The following is a 20,996-nucleotide window of genomic DNA, read 5'->3' as shown; positions in this document are numbered from 1 at the left end:
TTAAATATATTACAAATTTATAGGAAAGCTTCTGTCCTGAGGATTTTGATGGGGCTTGGCACCATGTTTATAATGTCAAGGTTGAAGCCATGGTCAAATAGTAGAGGCATGAGTTGAAATAAAAAACCTACAATAAATATGAAATGGGCTGGAAGAGAATCTGGAACCTACAATAAAGAATCCGCATGATTGGATTGAGTGGATTCAGAAGAGGAAGAGAGGGTCAACTATGAAACTAACACCTATATCACCAACCCTGATGAATACGCTCGAGGAGATGATGCAACAGAATCACATCACATCCCGAGTATGATTTTACCCACATGGATGATGTAGCTATTTCAAATACTTTATCTCCGGACTCTATTGGCTCAGGTAATTAGAGATTCAAATTCTGGCTAAAAGTTTGATGAAGCTATTTAGTCAAAGTGTTTAAGGAGCTCTGATTGTCGTAAAAAGCTTTTCCTCCTACTGTAAACATTTATTACGGAGTTAGCTTGATGTCCTTATGCCAGTTGTTAGCACTGAGTGCATCGAGCCTTATAGGAAGATCATAAACCAAGCTAAAATTCATTTTTTAGAGCTACATAATCTTCATGAAGCTAATGTTACCGTTGTCATGGAACTTGAGTTCTATCGCCTCATAGCAGTGTGTCATAAGCTTGAAGAGGCTATTCAAAAGGAGGTGGAAGAGGTTAACCTATGATTTCAAGAGTTAACCACCCGGTTTGCTGAGATTGATGGTGAGAATAATGAAATCACTAGTGTCATCTTTGAAAAGGAAGCCACCATCAGTGGGGCTAAACCCATTATAGCCAAAACGTAAGCTAAGTTGAAGATGGCTCAAAAGCAAAAGAAGGAACTTGAGGATAAGCTTGACGAATTGGTTGCTGAGCGAACCTATAGAGCAGAACACTGAAAATGGAGTAGGTCTGGCTACATGCTATTGAAGCTCGAGTAATTCCAGCTAATCTAGAGGCTTTGAAGTAGCAAGCTTCGGAGGGTGCTCTTGATATGTGTGAAACCAAAATGACCATATGTGTTGAGTATATCAGGTCCTTATATCATCAATGATTTTAGCTTATCTTCATATTGCATCCTTCACTTTTGTAATAAATTAGTCATCTTTTAGCAATAAAGAACTTTACTTTTGGATTTAAACAATGGAGGTATAATGTTAACATATCGTATGAAGTTTAGAATTGTTAACAACTCTAAGGGGAAAATAACCAAGCTATAATATTCAACTCACCAAGATGGGAGTCAACAGAGATATGATGTTAACCGATTAATAGGATAAAACTGATACAAATTAGTGTTACCATACCAGGTATATAGAATTAGTACTATTCAGATGTGTAATGTTAACACAACAGTATTGGGGAATTTAATAGCGGTGTAATGTTAACATGTCAAATAAAATAACTGATAGAGATGTAGTACTAACCAGCCAGGTTCAAGGGAGTCTAAAAAATGGCTACCATTCAGAAGTGTAGTGTTAACTTAATGGTATGAAAAAAATCAATAGAAGTATAATGGTAACTGATAGATTTTAAAACAGGGTCTGATAGAGGTGTGGTGTTAATCCTAAGAAATGTGAAGAACTTAGATGTGTATTTTTAATATAATGGTGGTGAGAGAATCACAAGTTATACAAAGGTGTATTATTAACTTGATAACTCGCTTGGGGATTTCTGTTGAAATTAAATTGTGATAATTCTAGTTGAGAAATCATTCTTGTAGTCAAAGGTAAAAACTTAAATATGACCAATATCACCATGGGGAGATGTTAATATTTAATTCAAGGGTAATATTTCTTAAGAAATTTCTTGTTGATTTGGGCCATGAGCCATTACCATTTGGATCGATCAAGAGGTATCCCCTCACTAGAGTAGATCGTCCCTACTATGAATGAGCCTTTCCATTTGGGTTAAAAGTTACCTTTGGTCTTGTGTGTCATGACCACGGTCGATGAACAACCAATACTAAGTCTCCTTCTTCAAACAATTATTCTTTGGCTGTCGTGCTAAAGGCTCTTGATATCCGAGATTGATACATCTCGATCTGTTGTTGAGCTTTGAGTTCGACTCATCCAGTACCTCTAATTCTTTGTTTCATCATCATTTTCTCTTGAGAGTGGTTCTTAATGATATAATTTGGATCTCTAATGGTACTATAGCTTCACATCTGTATACTAAGGAGAAAGGCATTGTGCATGTGGGAGTGTGGATTATTATTTGATAGGCCCAAAGACATTCATTGAGTTTCTCATCCCAATCTCATTTGTTAGAAGAGACAAACTTCTTCGAAAGCATAATGATGTTCTTGTTGAATGCTTCAGCTAAACCATTAGCAGTTAGCTTGTATGGCATAAAAGCTACGTCTTGGATTCTATATTTCACGTAGAACTTGAAGAATGGTTAACTGATAAATTACAAGGCATTGTCGTGGATAATCCTTCAAGATACGCCAATTTGATAAATGACCTAGTGTTTCAAGAACTCAATCACAGTAGAAGTTTAGACTTCCTAGAGTGGAATGGCTTCAGTTCATTTGGATAAGTAGTCGATGATAGCCAAAATAAATCAATGGCCCTTAGTGGATGGTGAGCTAATCAGTCTGATAATGTTCATCCCCCACATCTCGAATGCCATGAGGCTACGGTCAAATGTAATTCTTCTGAATGTTAGTGTAGGAAATCAACATTGAATTGGCATGCGTGGAAACACTTAGTATAGGGAACTGTGTCTACGATCATCCGTCGACCAATAATAGCCCAAACAGTGAAGCTGATCCTAGAGTTTGGTTCCATGTTAATGAGATCCACACATACCATTGTGGGCTTCTTTGAGTGCCTCATAGGCCTCACTCAATGACAATCGTCTAAGTAATATGCCATCAAACAATTTACAATACAATGTCTATGTGACAAAATCGTAGAAGAATTGGGAGACTCTCCTTTGGATAGAGACTGCTTGCTTCTGACCGCTCGACAATATATTGTTCAAGACATAGTCAATGATTGAGTAATGCTAATCATTAGGTTCAAAACACACAAACATAGTGTGAAGGTCATTGGCATTTGAGATTTATTTAGAACAATGTAAATGATGGCTAGCTACTGTAATCTTCTTGGTAGACTTGGAGACTAAGGCTAAGGTAGCTGCAAGTGACGCCAAGGCATCCGCGTAAGTGATCTTGAGGTGGGCTATATAGTCAATATAGAAGCCTTCAAAAGGATGAGTATGCTTCAATGTCACTTAATGGCAGCGCAAAAATCATTGTGTCAGGCCTCATATCCTCTTTTATCTAATTGACAATTAATTTGGAAACCCCATGTGCTTCAAGATATTTCATGCACATATCTTGGGAAAGTTGTAAGCTAATTAAGAGGGCATTCAACTCAGCCATGTTGTTAGAACATGACTTAGTTAGTGAATTGGCTCGAGGAAGGACATGACCATGGGGATCAATAAGTACTACCCCTTATAATTCAATTAAACCCCTTATAGCTACGCTACGATGCGTTGTCAAATTAGATTGCCATGCTCAATAGAGAGTTTTAGCCTCTTGAAAGTAAACATCCATCTTCATCTTCATCTTCATCATCAAATAAAGAGAAGAAATAAAAAATATGAAGTGGTGAAAAAATTCTTTTATTACGTGCAATAAAGTTATAATTTTTAGAAAGCCTTATCAATTAAGAGTAACCCCCTTCTCCAAATGGAGTTTTTATAAAAAATTTCACACCCTAACCCCTCACTCTCTACCCCTATTTATAGCCTACAGTGATGAATAAGAACTCTTGGATGAAACTTGGAGATCAAGAATTAAAATTCAACCATAAATTTGTTTCTATTGACTACCAATCGGTTGATAATTGGTTGACCAACCGATTGGCCAATCGGCTGACAGATCGATTTGCTCTCAGCATATTAGTTTTTTGTTGATTTTTTGACCCAATTTCTTCATGGATCCTTGAGCTTTCTAGGGCCTTCTTTTGTTCTCATATTTGGGCTTCAATAAATGGTAGAAAATCAAAAAGTTAGAGTCTTTTTGGTTTTATTCTTAATTCTTCATTAACATGCACATTAAAATAAAACATACTATAATTGGTATATTTATTCCTATAAAATAGATAATGAGGGTAAAAAATGTTATTAAAATATGATTATCAGCTGTCGGTGAGGTCAGTGTTTCCCCAATGGCTTTAGCAATTAGTTGAAAGGTCTCGTAGTAACTAGACGCTAGGTTAGTGGTCGAGGGGCTTAGAGCGGTATGAGGGAGCCGAGGGCCATGTGATGCCGCCCCTATGGGATTCTCTCAGCTATCATAGCTAGGGCTCTCCCCTGTTGCTTCCATGCATTGCTGATGCTACCAAGGTGGGGCCGCAAAATGAGTTTGCTAGCGAGGCAGAGGAGAGACGTGCTCGGCATAGTCTTCTTGTTGTCCAGCCTGAGCTGCATGTTCAGGCTGTGGGGGACGAATGACCGACCCACCGGAGATGGAGGAATGAAAGATGATGAGGGTTGTTGGAGAGGAATTCGACTGAGGAGCTCATTGGTGAGAGCAGCGATTGTTGCTGGAGAGACTGAGAGATCCTCTGAGTAGATTCTTCCAACTAGGCCTAAGTGACATAGCCCACACACGATTCTTCAAGGACGTAGGTCAAAAGTTCAACCAAAATATTTAGAACCAGACATTTTATATTAAGAAGGATGACAGGCCCCATTGTGGGGGCCAAACCTTTGATGCCAGTTATCAAACAGAGGGCTTACTTGTGGATTAAAGTAGAGCTAGGATCCTCAAGCTTCCTCAGATGAATAGTTCTGGAGCTTGGTCTTATCTCCTGCACATGAAAACTCGTAAGAGGCTAGAGTTGGGTTCTCTAGTTGTTCCTTCAACGATCAAGTCAGCGTTTATACTTGAGTGAGAAAATAAGAAATAAGTGGTGATGAAAAGTTCAGAGTTTCATGGAAGCAGAAGAAGTTACCTCATGCAGTGCAGCTTCCTTCTATAGTAGATCAGAAGGGTATAAAGGTAACTGTGGCTGAGTCCATGTAGCTAGCTGACTTTGTAGGTGTCTTACAGGTGTCGATTGTAGGCAAGGATGAGTCATCCAAGTAATTAGTGCGAGGGTGATAGCAGCTCCTTGGCGCTAACTGGGTCTGATGAGTCATAAAGGCTATAAGGGCTAGAGCAATAATGACTTTATTAAGTAGTTAATGCGAGTGTGCTGGTTATCAATGGGAGGTTCGAGTAGGGGTGGGCAAAAATCGAAAAAACCGGTTCAACAAAAAAAAACCACCCGAAAAAGCAGGCCGGTTAACCGAACCGGATTAAATGGATTGGAAGAAGACTCTAAACCGTCCGAACCGAATTAAACCGGTTTGGATCCGGTTTGAACCCATGAACCACCCAAAAAAAACCGAACCAGATTTTCTAATATAAATACTGAAAAATCCCTAACCCTAACTAGTTCTGGACTATTTGCATGGTTTGTAACTAAGTAACTCTTTAATGAGTTTAATATTATTGTATGGTATGTACTTGTTGATATGGTTTGCGCTTATTTCACTGATTTTAGTTTTTTTTGTTAGCTGTGACAATGGTGTTACTTCAAACAAGCTCCACATTTCATTCTTTGGGGGGGGAAATTAAGTAGACAAAATGGACAAATAATTATACTTCATCAGAAATTAATAGGCAATGATCTCAGGTGTGGGCAGAATTTTATGAAATGGAATTAATTCATCCCAAAACCGAAACCGATCCGAATCGATCCGAATTTCGGTTGGGCCGAATATTCGGATGAAGGAGAAAAAATCTGGATCTGGATGAGAGTTTTGAGAATTCGAAAAATTCGGATTGGATGCAGATTGGGCTTAAAACCGACCCGAACCGAATATGCCCAACCCTAGGTTCGAGGACACACTTACCTCTCTAGTCGTCTAGTCAAAATACTGACAAACACCGCCTTTTTAGTCAGTTACGTGAGTTGTTGACTGAAATAGCAGGCCGTGTGTGGAGCCTTGTGGGCTTGATCTAGTAGGTAGGTCGGCAAGTGCCAACTTTCGAGTCGGTCATGTAAGTTGTTAGCCTATGGAGTCGGCCACAGGAACAACTCAAGTTCTTGATTGTTGGAGTAATCTGATTAAGCATGGAGTGTGACACGCGTTGGCTTTCCAGTAGAGATTAACACTTGGTTATTTTGTAGCCTATAACCGCATTGAAAGAACTAATGGAGCTGAGGTAATGGCTGAAGACGATTGTGTCATAAGAGATTGTTGAGCAACAAGAACATCCGTAGTAGAGGTAGTCTTTCGCTAAACTTATGGCAGAATATATATACACACACAGAGAGTAAAGCTCCTATAAAATTAAGTGGATAGGAACACTTGTCCACCAAATTTTTTATTGATTTCTTATGCTTTGAGATTTGTGCTAGCATGTGATACAAATGTATGATACAAATGAAGACACAAATGTATGATACAAATGAAGACACAAATGTCGAAGATAACATTTACGTATAGCACAAATCTCAAAGCATAATAAATGGATAAAAAAGTTGATGGACAAAGGGCTCTAGGGTAAACTCTAGGGTATGTAAGTGATGCCCAACATAAGTGAGGGTATATAAATAATGCTAGGTGAAATTATATATAGGGTATTCAATTGCAATTCATTGAAGGTATTAAAGCGCAACTTTTAGTAACTTCAAGGGATCTAAATGCTGCCAAAAACAAGTGATCGAGGGTATATTAGTGCAAACTAAGGAAACTGTGAGGTATTTATGTGCCAGTTAGCCATGTATTTTTGAGCATTAATTGGAGAATTAAGATTAGGAAAATAGTCTGTCAGTTGGCATCATTGTGTGGTTTCATTTGCAAATAGGAGTTTTCCCCCGCCATCTCATCAAAAGCTTCAACTCAAGAATGGGTATTGCCATACTTTGTGATAATTCTTTCCACGGACACTTGTCGATTCATGTATCATCCTTCAATGCCGTTGTCTGCTTCTCCATACTCTGACTCGTCCAACACGGTGATTTAAATTGTGTTAGTAGCTGGGAATAAGTTTATAGGAGGTCAAAATGTATGACATTTTTAGGGCTTGAAGTAGTCGCATGTGCTAATTAAAACTAAGATTCCACGCCAACAATTCCATCCGTATAGACAAATCTAATTCGAAAGGTGCTTCTACTATGGACTTATTTTTCATGGAGTTTATATGAAGAATAAAAACATGGTTATGGTCGTGTATTTGTTCTGAACTTGAATTTTATTGCATCATGCTATATAAAGTTTATAATTTTTTGAACCAGAATAGAGTCTAAAAAAACATATAGGAGAGTCTCCTATATGTTTCTTTTATGTAAGTTTAATTATCCAGGCTAATCTAACTGAGTCAACACAAAATAACAGTGAACCATACCTATGAGACACTAACATGGTTTTTGCAGACATCTATGAGCAACAACATAAACTGATAGTGGCAATTGTGACGAGCCATGATGATATTAAAAAAATTCAAAACTTTGAAGGAAAGATACCCCTTTGATGATTTAGCAAGTTTTTCTTCGTGTGCTAAATTTGATGAACAACTTCATATAAATGAACAAAACCAACAAAACCAGCATAAAATTAAAACAGAAACTAGAGCCTATTCATCCTAAAATCATCAAAATCACGAAGATTATGCACCAAGATGCTCGACGTATTGATTGAGAAAACAAAAGTTCCACAATGTAGAGATTTCAATTGTTCGATCAAATTTTGGGGTCTTTGAACCATAGCACGATTGGTCTCCTTGTCTATTGATAAGTCTTATTTCATGAAAATTAAACTAGAAATCAAAAGGAGGAGAAAAGAAGATTCTAGCTTACCCTTTGATGACCAAGATTGCAGTTGAAGATGACGAAGAGAGCTCGCGGACGAGGGCGGCTAGGGCTTCGGGATTGACTCCGCGATCACAGAGGGAGATGATGAGGGAGAGAGTGATGCCGGGGCGGAGGCGGCGTCGGAGGCGGAGGAGGAGGTGGAGGAGGAGGGATCAATGAGGAACTCAGCCGCCAGAGAGAAAGAGGAAGAGATTGACGGGGTTCTAGGTTTTTTTTTGGGAACGCGGGTGGGCAAATGGGCAAATATACACCGCCCATTTAGTACCCGTTTAATATGGATTAAAATGAACCCGCCCAATTAGACCCATTTAATTAAATGGGTGGGTTTTGGGTAGGCTAAGTGATAGGCGGGCCGGGTGGGTAAATGGGTATGGGCAGAAATTGTCTTCCCTATAGGATACATGATCTAATACTATTTATTATAGAGATGAGAAAATTTTCCTCTTCAATTGATGTAGGACACATAACAAGCAAATTCATGGAGAAGTGGGACATTCACGAGTCAAATGCGAATACAGACGAATTACTGATTTGTCAGCAAAGAAACAATCATATCTCTCAATCCATATTTCATGTCAATGTCACCAATTTTTGTAGAATTTCAAAAATAATCAACTTTTATTTATTTTAATAATAAAGTTAGAGTCAACTTAGATTAGAAAACAAATTCCATTTGGATTCATGATTTATTCTGTCTACTATATGGAGTCTTTGTAGGGTAGATTTAATAATTTTTATTTCTTTGTAATTCTAGTCTTATGATGTTCTATTTTATTTTTCTATTTAAGAAGAGACATGAAACCCTATAATTATTAGATCACTTTTAACAATAAAATTGTCTTTTATATTATAAAATTATAATTTATATTACTTCATGGATTTGAGGTTGTCTCTTTGTGGATTTAGACAACACTCCTTGTTGGATTCTGAGGTTTCTTTCTTCCACGCTATGTTACCAATTTTTCTAAATTGTATCTATTTTAATATATCACTACGTAGTAAAATAAATAGCTACATCATATTTGTTCTAAATAATTTTATATAATCATAAATAATTCATTGTAGTAACTAAATTTCTTAATATATTATAGTAACTAAATTGATAGAGGGTCTAGTAAAAAATTAAGAAGCTTATTTATTGAAGATAATGTTACAATAAACGCTAGGCGCTTCTAGGCGTCGGACCCGGCGCCTAGCACTTAGACGCCTAGGCAGGCGCCTAGCACTTAGACGCCTAGGCGTCTAAGCGGTTTCTTGGTGCTTTTTTCTTTTTAATTTTTTTAATTGTGATACCTAAAGATAAATATATATATTCTCAATCAAAGATGCATAAATACTAAAATACCAACACATATGCTATCTAAAACTATAATAGTCAATCAACGATGCACACATACTAGATAGCAAGACATATAATATCCCAGATCTAGAAGTTTAAGTCCCAATATCAGTAAAAAGATAGTCGAACAGGAATAGTCTAGACTCTAATATAATAAATTAACAATATGCATCTAATCTAATCTCATCATCAATCATCATCATCATGAAGTTCCTCCTCTGCTCCATCATCTTTATCCTCCCTAGAATCCATCTCTATACAATCCTCCTTCTCGTCTGAAACATCATCATCAGAGACAAGATGCTCTTCTTCATCAACAATCCCCAGAGCAGAAGCACTTTAAGGCCCTGCTAACCTAGAACTCCTCCTATTCTCCACAACCTCAGCCAAGTAAGACCTGAACCGGAAGAACCTCTTACTTATCATCGGAGGCTGCTCCTTCTAGGATCCATGCTCATGCCTTACTATGATCATTAGATAGTAGTAGGTTCTTATTTTCTCCTCCCCTCTTCTTCTGGTTAAGCTTTGAGTTGAACATCATATAGACGAGTTCTTCTAATCTCTTCCATTCTAACATATTCCTCTTCTTTGTATGGATCTTCAAAAGAAATTAGAAAGCAAAACTAAGAAGAATTTCATCTTATTCATAAGTTTAGAAATTACTTTACCTCCTCAAATGTGCTCCAATTCCTTTCACAACCAGAAGAGGTACTTGCCAAGTTGAGAATCTTCATAGTCATGTTTTGTATGAGAGGACAGTCACCACCATGCAAATACCACCAATTACCTACAAAAAATAATATATTATTAGTTGACTCACCACAATAATAAATAACTTGTAAGTCATAAATGATTCAATTTCTAATATTATTTAACATGGGTTCAAGTCCAATTTCTCTCTAGTCTTCACCGCTCTAATCTTATCAAATGAATCCTTTCCTTCTCTGTATCTCTCCAAGTCTAGAGTATGAATTTCAACTTGTTATTCTACATCAGGATAGAACAACTCCACCACATCAAGAATTCCATCTTTCGCCCTTTTGTAGTTCTTCACTACATCATCCTTATAGAAATAGTGAGGGTTGAGATAGTAAGAAGCCATATGCAAGGGAGAAAAGCGCCGATCCTTGGACTTCACATCTATAGTATCAATCACGGGCTTGAAATACTTCTCCTTCTTCTTAAAAACTTGAATGAACTCCTTCTTCATATCTTCAAGTATCCCTACTACAAATATCATTGAGGGTTTGTAGTCACTATCGACTACCCTCGATAATCGAAAAATAGAAGCATACACCTTCAAGACCTTGCCCACCGCTGTCCACCAACTACCACACATAGTAATCGCCTCCACCTTTTGGCATTTAGCAGTTTTTGCAAGCTTGCATCTCACACATGCTTCATCGGAGAATATATATCTCCACTTTCCTTTCTTCTCAAGAAGACTCCATAGAGTCAAAAATATAGTGGTGAAAAGAGTAACTTCAGGCCTCACAATGTCCCTCTTGTCACAGATGCGACGCACCATGGACAAAGTCTTGTGATGGTTGTAGATAAAGACAATAAGGGTCCTTGCCTTCTCAATTTCTCCTCTGAATAAGTTCAACTTCCCGATGCTCTCAAGCATTAGGTCAACAGTGTGTGCTACATAACTAGTCCAAAAAATCCTCGACCTCGCTCTATATAAAAGCTCTTTCATGGCCATATTTACAACTACATTATCCATGACAGCCTGAATGACTTTATCAGCTCCAATCTACTCAATAGCCTCATTAACCCACTCAAATATATATTTTCCTACATGTGCCTCCTCGAAGGTCTTAATCGACTTATGTAAAGTTGTCCCCAATATTTAGTGGATGTAAAAATTTATTACCAAGTGCATCTTTCTGTCCGACCAAACATCGGTCATAATGGAGCATCCGGTCTTACCCCACTCCTCCTCATGCATCTTTATAGAGACCTTTGTTCTATCAACATCTCTTCACAATAGGAACTTCCTCAACACGTACATGTTGGGAGGTCTATAGCTCGGTCCATAGTCTCTAATAGCCATGCATGTCTTCAAAAAGGAATCCATGGAGATGGCATGAAAGGGGATAGAATTTTCATATGCCCAAGTAGCTAACTGATCATGCACCCAATCTCTCTTCTCCTCTAAGAAAGAATCTTTAACCCATGTTTGCTTCAATTCCCCCTTGAACCTCTTCGCTAGTTCTAGATCACTAGCGGTGTAAGCATCCATTGGTCAAACAGTAGGCTCTGTAGACCTCTTTGAAGACCCATCGCATGTGGAAGGAGATATGATTTCATTTTCATCTTTTTCTTCATCACCCAGCTTCGTCATATGGAGTTCTTCTTCTTAGTCTAAAGTGTGTCTCTCCTTATCTTGCTTCTTCTTAAAATTAGGATCAATCACTTCTTTAAACCTCTACTTATCTTTTTCATTAATCTTCAAACACGGTCTAGTGTCCCCCCTTTGCCCTGCAAGATGGTTCTTAAGTCAATGGATCCCTGCATTCATCTTATGTCCACATAGTCAACATTGCACGATATTCATATTTTTTGTGTCCGGACAAAATCCGAACTCCCAACTGATGTCCCCTGAGCTCCTTCTATCTTTCACCAGGGACACGAGGATAGTGGTGGAACCCGCAGACTCCTTCGCAAGAGCACCAGACATTCTAAATCACAGCAAGTGAACAAATAAACAATTCATAGATTAAAATCAAATCATGATAAATTAAAGTATTAATTATTAAGTATACAATTAAACCAAATATTTTTTACTATAATTTTCCATTAAAATGTCATTTAATTAACTTAACGCACTACATGAGTTTAAATTAATAGTAACTACACTTACTATTAACTTAAACAGTAACTTTGATTTAACATACGGTTAACTTAAACTTAAGTTAACAGCAACTTAAATTTAAGTTACTGTTAACTTAAACATAAGTTAACAGTAAGTGCAACTTAAGCATATTTTTTGTCTTAACTTTAACTTAAACATGCTTTACTAATTAAGTATTACTTAAATTATAAAAATTAAATTGCAAATAAAGAAAGTTAGTATTTAATAAACCTTAATGCCTAATGCTTTGTAACTCAGTAAGTGTAACTTAAGCTTTTTTTAAAAAAAAAACTTTGACTTAAGTATATTGTTTTTAATTTAACTTTAGCTTAAACAGGAACGTGAAGGTTGTAGACTGCTTCTTCCTTTCATATATACAGGCCAAGAATTAGTGAAGGGGTTACCTTGAAGAGAGGGATTACCTTGAAGAGGGATTCAACAAGGTGAAGGGGAGCTCAAAGAGCTTCGACGAGGTGAAGGGGGATTCAACGAGGCTTCAACATCTTCAATGACGAGAAGGGGATTCGACAATGTGAAGGGGCCTCGATGACATGAAGGGTCCCCGAAGAGGCTTCGACAATTTTGAGAGGCTTCGACGAGGCAATGAGTGTCTTCGACAAGGTGAGGGGAGCTCGGAGAAGGCTACGATAGATCCTATGGGAGAGCTTGGAGGGGGCTCCGACTGTTGTGAAAGGGGATTAGGATTTTGGTATTAGGTTCCTGAGAGGAAATAACAATAGTCAATAGAGAAATGTGGCGATATCAAGTCGGGAACTGAGAACTACGGTTTGGATTGGATGTATTGTTTAGTTAATTAATGGGTTTGGATTTAGATTTGGATTTCTGTTTTTTTTTTTTTTTTGGTCAATGAAATTTTTTTATTCATTTACGAAATGAGAAGTTTAGTTACATCATTTCAAGCCAGAACAAGCCTAGAAATCAACTCGTAAGAGAACACATTTACAACACCTCATTCTCTCTCTTATATGAAGTGGAAATTTTCCATTTAAAACTTTTGAGAATATGGAGATCTTTATTGCTCGAAATAACACCTCAGATTGCCGAGCTTTTCTCTGAAAAAACCTTAGATTCCTCTCTTGCCTTATCAAGTATACCGAGACTGTAAGAGCCATCCGCTTCAATTTTTTCGTAAATCTCTTCCTTTTCAGCCTGAAGCTATACCAATTTATAATGCAATTCCAATTACATGATCTTCAATTAAACTTTAATCAATGCATCATCATATTCCACACATCAGCTGAGAACTGACATTCAAAGAATAAATAGCGACAGGTTTCCTAGTGATTTGAACACAGTATACATTGATTTGTGTCAAGAATTCTCATACGACATAATCTATCTTGTGTTAACAACCTTGATTGAGCAGCTAACCATAAGATAAAAGAGTGTCTGGGGTAGTGTATACCATCCCAAATTGTGTCAGCCCAATCATCTTGAGGTGCAAAGTGTATCAGAAACCTATAAACAAAGGTTATTTGTATTTTGTCTTCGATACAACATTTTCCAATGATACCTTGTAGGCTGCTGACATAGACAAATTTGTTAATCAACATATCTCTAGCTTTTAGAATCTTTTTCCACATCCAAGAATCATTCGACCTTACTTGAACCTGCTAGATATCAGTTTGTTGCAAATAATTACCGTGCACCCACTTTATCCAAAGGAGATCTTTCTTGAGATAAATCATCCACAAGAGCTTTAGTGTTGCTGCATAGTTCCATATTCTTGCTGAGAAAACACCCAAGCCTCCATGATTTTTGCATTGACAAATAGTCGACCAAGAGACTAAGGGGATTTTATGATTCCATAGAAATTCGGAGCACAACCTATCAATTTTCATAAGAACTTTACTCGAAAAGATATAATTGTTAGTCCAGTAGATATGAACACCCAAGATGACTGATTTTATCAGTTGCAATCTCCCGGCATATGAAAGAGTCTTCTTCTTTTGCCAACTTTGAATTTGCTCAAATATCTTACTGATCAAAGGGGAGCAATCCATCTAAGATAATCTCTTTGTAATTAGAGGCATACCGAAGTATCATATTGGTAAAATCCCTTCAGAAAAATTCAGATACGAGCATATCTGAAGTTTAAGGTTTTCATCAATACCACTCATATAAACTGAGCATTTATTAGGATTAGTTTCCAATCCTGATATATGACTGAACTCTTGTAAGCAGCTGTTTAGTTTTTAATTATAGAATTCATATCAGCTCCACCAAATAATAGCAAATCATCAGCAAAGAACAAGTAAGTAATTTTAAATCTGTAACACTTTGGATGGTATTTGAATAAACCATCATTTTAAGGGAGTTAAGCTTTCTTAACAGGTATTCCATGCCTAGAAAAAATAGGTAGGGAGAGAGGGGATCCACTTGCCTTAAACCCCTAGCACCTTGGAAGTATCCATGGAGAGGGCCATTGAGTGACAATGAGAATTTGGGGGTAGTGTTGAATACATTCAATAATCCACATAACCATAATATTTAGAAACCCTAGCCCCATCAACATAGCTTTAATGAAATCCTAGTTAATGGCATCAAAAGCTTTCCTTAGATCAATATTGAGGATAGCTCTTGGTGAAGAATGTCTCCTCCCATAGTGTTTGATAAGTTCATGGGCAAGTAGGATATTGTTTGAAATGATTCTCCTCTTAACAAATGCACTTTGAGCATCAATAATAAGGAAACCCGTCACTTTTTGAACTCTACTAGCAATAATCTTAGTAATGATTTTATAAACATAATTGCAGCAAGAAATTGGGTAGAAACTAGAAGGAGTTTTAGGATTAAGAACCTTAGGCACCACTGTGATCGAAGTAGTGTTAAAAGTGCCCAAAAGAACTCCTCCACTGCAAGACAAAGATCTTCATTGATTACATTCTAAGCTGCTTTGAAGAAGGAAGCATTAAAACCATCAGGACTAGGGGCTGGATGATCAGACATTGAGAATATTGTTTGTTTTATCTCTTCTCTAGAAACAGGAAGACTTAGGGCATTGCTTTAAATAGAAGAGAGGACCGGTCCATTTGTAATCACTTCTGGATCAGCTTTATAACAGGAATTGAAGTGCTCAAAAGCTTTTGGTAATATTCAATAAATTCTGTAATGATGTTGGGTATATCAGTGATTCTTTCACCATTCTCAGAATAAAGAGATAAAACTCTATTAAGTGAACTTCAGGAATAGAAATTTTGCCCCACATCTTGTTAACATAAGTTTTCATAGATTTAAATCTAACATTTAGCCCAAAACATGACCAATCAAGGCATATTTCCAGTAAACTTTACCTTCTCTCCATTCATCCGTAGAGAATGTAACAGTATTAGCTTGAGAGGATGGAACAAAGTTTAGATTTAAACCATTTCCTTGCTTCCTATTGTCAGCAAATAAGCTAGCAAAGGATTTCAAATTGACAGAATCAAGATTATCTAATCTCTCATCATTCCCCTTAGTATTATGACCTGAAACATCATTTCGATGCACCAGCAGATTTGTATTTTTAGTTTCAGCATTAATTTGAACATCCTGTTCAACTTGAGAATCTAGATCTTCGAAATTTCCTTCATCCAAAGTGGTGTTCTCAATAAAAAAATCAGATTCAATATCCTCTTCAACATCATCTGCCCAAATGATAGAGTTAGTTGGATTACCTGGTTGCCGAGGGATCAAAAGTCCAAATCTCATCTGAGGAAGCTGAGAATCTAATAATGGATTAGATTTAGCCAAAATCTCCTCTATTAACATATTCTTCCTAGCACCCTTAGGTCCAGTACTCTCCATCACCACCGCTAAGCTCGAAGAAGCCTCAACATCATTCGGAGCTACTGTTCCATTGGATATTGAAGGAAAAGCAAAGATTGAATCACGAAGCTCACTGTTAAATACTCTCTTACCCCCACTCTTCTTCTTCTTCCTCATTTGAGTCTAGGCGGAGGAGCACGATAACAACAGAATCTCCTGCTAACAGGCACCTTCAGACCGCCCCTTTTCTAATCAGAATCGCATGTTTTTTGGTTTTAACATTTTGGGCTAGAATTAAATAGGCCCATTTGATTTTTTTTTTTCATTTTTTGAAAATGTTAGGCGGACCGCATAAGCGGCCCGCTTAGCTTTGGGTGGGCAAATTAGGCTATCCCAGCGCCTAAACAGTGCCACTCAGGGTGTTTTGAGACTCCCTGGGCACCGCCTCTGCCTAGGCACCCACCTAGGCGGTCGTGCAAGGAGTTTTTTAAAACATTGATTGAAGCATCATAGATAAATATCTTTTTATTTGTGCATAACTCCCTTAAACTTTCTATCTCACATCTCACATCCGGTAATTGGCAAATGACTAAATTAGGATTTTTTTTTCCTTCTGTCAAGGACACATTTTGGTTATAGCCAATTATACGTGTGGGTCTGGATGAGAAAAAATTTGACAAAGTTCAATAAGATGGAAAAAAAAAGTTTACGGGGCTATTTGCAAACTCCTCCAAAGTTGGTTTTTTCCCCACTTAACCTAGAGTGTGGAAAATCATTTTTCGTGTCTTCTTAACTTATAATAAACCTTTTAAATTTACATAAAATTAACATCGTCTCCTTTTATCTTCAACTACAAATTCAATTCGTGTCTCAATCCTCCATGTTTACAAATTCTCTCATTTTTGTCAGAAAAACCCCAAATATTAAAGTCTCAAAGTTTTTGCTCATATTTGTATAACTAGCTACCGATCGAAGATTTGACCCATACATTGCAGGCCACTTTCACGACCCATGATCAGAGAGAGCATGGGAAATGTCAGACGCACACGAGGTAGTTAGAGGTTATATACACTTAAAGCTCCTCTTATTATAACAATATTTATGAAACCATTTGTCATCCCCCCCCCCCCCAAAAAAAAAAAAAAAAAAAAGAACAAACAACAAAAATTAGAAAAACATAAATGAGACCCCACAATGATATGGGATGTGGGGTTTTCACATTTTCTACTGGGGAAAAAAATCTCAAAGTCCAAGCGCCATTGCCTTCACAAACATTTTTACCTTTTTAATTAATTAAGTTATTGGCTAAATTGCACCTAAAAACCCTATAGTTTCACCACTTTGCACTCAACGCCTCTTGTATTAAAACAGAGCACTTAAATGCCGCATTATTTCCACTGATAAAAAATAAAGACGTTGTTAATATGTCCCATGAAGATGAAAAATGGTTCTCCCCCATCAAATATCTCCTCTTTTTCTCCTCTTAAGAAAACCAAAATGCACAAAAACATGAACCAAACACAAAGAATATTCCTTTTTTTTATGTTGAACACTTCTCTCATCAGTTTCTCCTCTTTTTCTCTCAAGAAGGTTTTATATGTTGGGAATTTAACGCCTAAATCCCTAATGCAACAGAAACGCAGAATAGGAAAAGTACACCAAGTTTTAACGAGGTTCGGCAACTGCCTACGTCCTCGGGAGCCACACAGTCAATTTCTTATTAATCAAATAAGAAATTACAATTGAAGAGCAAATCCCAAACTGAGATTTCTCAAATGAACATTGTAGCTACAGTGTTAATACCCACAATAAATACCCTCTTCTATTTTATCTCTCTTCTTAACTATCCCCCTTCAAACCCTGTCGAATGAAAGCTGGGGATTGAAAATCGCTGCTGCGATTTTGGGATGAACGCTGCTGCGTTAAGAGGATTCGCCGCCAGAAGAAAACGAAAGAGGGAAAAAAGCAACTAAACCCTAGGCATTGGGGTTTGCTTTTATAGGCGAATCGGTGACAGGCTGGCGACAGCCTGTCGCCAGCGGTCCGCTCGGACGCGAGGGTGGGAAAGCCAGAACGCGGACGTCGGAGTCCTGAACGCGGGGGTCGAGCTGCTGAAACGCGGGGGTCGAGCTGCTGAAACGCGGGGGTCGGAAACACCATTTTCGAGCTCGCCTGCTCGAGCTCCATCTCGAACTGAGCCTGGAGTTCGCCGTCGACATCCACGCTCATCTGCACGGATCCTCAAGCTCGTCGGAGCTTCGTCGCCGGCGGAGGTTGGTATCCACCCCCTAAACTAACAATCTCCCACTTGGAGACCAAACCGACGCCAACGGGCTATCTCATTAAGCTCCTCTCCTGTGTGGCTCCGCCCTCATCATCTATGCATGAAGGCCAACTGAAGTTGCGCACAACTCCAGTTTCTGAACTGTCACCGTCTTTGTTAACATGTCTGCTGGATTCTTACTTCCTGGAATCTTTTCCAGTTTCAACACGTCATCTTCCAACAGGGATCTGATGAAGTGGTACCGAAGCGCAATATGCTTCGTTCTAGAATGAAATGCTGAATTCTTCGCCAAGTGTATCGCACTCTGGCTATCACTGTGCAAAACATTCTTCTCCTGTTTGAATCCCAGCTCTGTCAACAAACCCTGAAGCCATATCATCTCTTTACTGGCTTCAGTCACTGCAACATACTCAGTTTCTGTAGTGGATAGGGTAACGATCTTCTGTACCTGTGACATCCAACTAACAGCTGTAGTTCCAACGGTGAATACATAGCCGGTGGTGCTTCTTCGGTGATCAACTTCGCCGCCGAAGTCTGCATCTACGTACCCTTGCACTTCTACCTCTCCCTTACCAAAGTGCAAACACTTCTGTGTGGTGCCTCGTAGATATCTCAGAATCCACTTGACCGCTTCCCAATGAGCTTTTCTTGGATTCGACATAAACCGGCTGACCACTCCCACTGCATGGACAATATCTGGTCTTGTACAGACCATTGCGTACATCAAACTTCCGATAGCTGAGGCGTAAGGAACCTGAACCATACTCTCTTTTTCTTCTTCTGACTGAGGAGACTGATCCTTTGACAGACGAAAATGGCTGGCCAAGGGTGTGCTCACAGGCTTGGCGTCGCCCATGTTGAATCTCTGCAAAACACGGTTGATGTACTCCGTCTGAGATAACTGCAAGAGACCTCTCTTCTTATCTCTCGTGATTTGCATTCCAAGGATCTTCTTCGCTGGACCCAAATCCTTCATGTCAAACTCCTTTGACAGCTGCTGCTTCAAACTCTTGATATCCTCCATATCTGCTCCTGCAACCAACATATCATAATCATACAGCAGTAGGATGATATAGCTGGACTGATATCTTTTGAAGTAGCAACAGTGGTCGGCGTTGCACTTCTGGAAACCTTCCTTATGCATAAAGCCGTCAAACTTTCTGTATCACTGTCTTGGGGCTTGTTTCAGGCCATACAAGCTCTTCTTGAGTCTGCACACCAGGTTCTTCTTCCTTTCTTCTGAGAAACCTTCTGGCTGGTGCATGTATATCTCCTCTTCTAGATCTCCGTGAAGAAATGTCGTCTTCACGTCCAACTACTCGAGATGAAGATCTTCTATTGCTACAATACTCATCACGGTCCTGATAGTATTTAGCTTCACCACGGGAGCGAAAATATCAGTGTAGTCAATTCCTTCCTTCTGCTGGAAATCTTTGACAACCAATCGGGCTTTATATCTCCTGGAACCATCCTGCTCCTCTTTCACCCGGTACACCCATTTGTTATGGAGTGCCTTTTTACCCGTGGGCAACTCAGCTAGTTTCCACGTCTGGTTTGAAATAAGTGACTTCATCTCATCTTTCATGGCAAGCTCTCACTTGCTCGCATCTCCACACTGACAAGCTTCATCAAAGCTTTCAGGCTCCCCATCATCTGTCAGCAACAGATAGTTCATATATCTCCTGTTGGGTACAGGAGGACGAGAAGATCTTCTTAATATCGGAGCTGGTGCGTCGGGCTCCTGCGCACCATCTTGTCCAACAGGCTCTTCTGGCTGAGGACCCTCTGCATTGGGTTCTTCCGAGAGGTTACTCGGGACATCATCTGCATCTATAAATGTGGACTCGCTCTCTGAGTCATCAGTCTGGTGCATGTCCTTGTACGTCACCTTCTCGTTGAATATCACATCTCTGCTCCTGATCACCTTCTTGTTTTCGTTGTCCCAAATGCAGTAGCCGAATTCATCTTCACCATAGCCGATGAAAGTGCATTTCTTTGACTTGGGATCAAACTTATTCCTGCCTTGATCACTAATATGCACGTAAGCTACACAACTAAAAACTTTAAGATATGAGAGTTTTACCTCCTTTCCGCACCATACCTCCTCTGGTATTCTGTGCTCCAATGGAACCGATGGACCTCGGTTGATCAAGTAAGCTGCTGTGTTGACCGCTTCTGCCCAGAACTGCTTCGGTAGGCCTGACTGTACCCGAATGTTTCTGGCTCTCTCTGTCAACGTTCGGTTCATTCGCTCAGCTACACCATTTTGCTGAGGCGTGCCTGGCACGGTTCTCTCCATTCTGATCCCGTGCTCATAGCAGAACTTTTTGAATCCGGTGTCTTCATACTCACCGCCATTGTCGGTTCTGAGCTTCTTTATTCTCAGACCGGTCTCATTCTCGACCATAGCTTTCCATCTCCTGAAAGCTTCAAATACTTCTGACTTATGCTTCAGAAAGTAGACCCACACTTTCCGAGAGTGATCATCGATAAAAGTCACGAAGTAGTGTTTTCCACCAATGGACGCGGTGGTTGTTGGTCCCCAAACATCTGAGTGAACGAGCTCTAGCTTCTCTTTCCTGAGGATTCTGCCACTTGTCTGAAAGCTGACTCTCTTCTGCTTTCCAAGTATGCATTCTTCACACATATCCATCTCCACTGACTGCAGTCCTGGGAGTTTTCCCTTTGTGTGCATGATTTTCATCCCCTTTTCACTCATATGACCGAGTCTCTGGTGCCACAGCTTTGAAGTCTCATTGCCTGCTGCAACTGAGATCAAACAACGTGCACATGCTGTCATATATAGGGTACCAGTCTTCCTGCCTCGGGCAATCGTCATTGCGCC

At 38.9% G+C, this 20,996-nt stretch overlaps 1 protein-coding gene across 1 annotated transcript; it reads right to left on the bottom strand.

The window, feature by feature from the left end:
- On the bottom strand, positions 10,225-11,193 carry LOC109847615. The gene is made up of 2 exons (XM_020416847.1): positions 11,119-11,193; positions 10,225-10,998 (listed from the first exon to the last, which is right to left on the bottom strand). The coding sequence occupies exons 1-2, from the start codon at positions 11,191-11,193 to the stop codon at positions 10,225-10,227; spliced, it is 849 nt and encodes a 282-aa protein (XP_020272436.1).

The sequence above is a fragment of the Asparagus officinalis genome, chromosome 7, assembly GCF_001876935.1.
Source record: "Asparagus officinalis chromosome 7, Aspof.V1, whole genome shotgun sequence".
Taxonomy (NCBI): domain Eukaryota; kingdom Viridiplantae; phylum Streptophyta; class Magnoliopsida; order Asparagales; family Asparagaceae; genus Asparagus; species Asparagus officinalis.
This window is presented reverse-complemented; position numbering and strand designations above follow the sequence as displayed.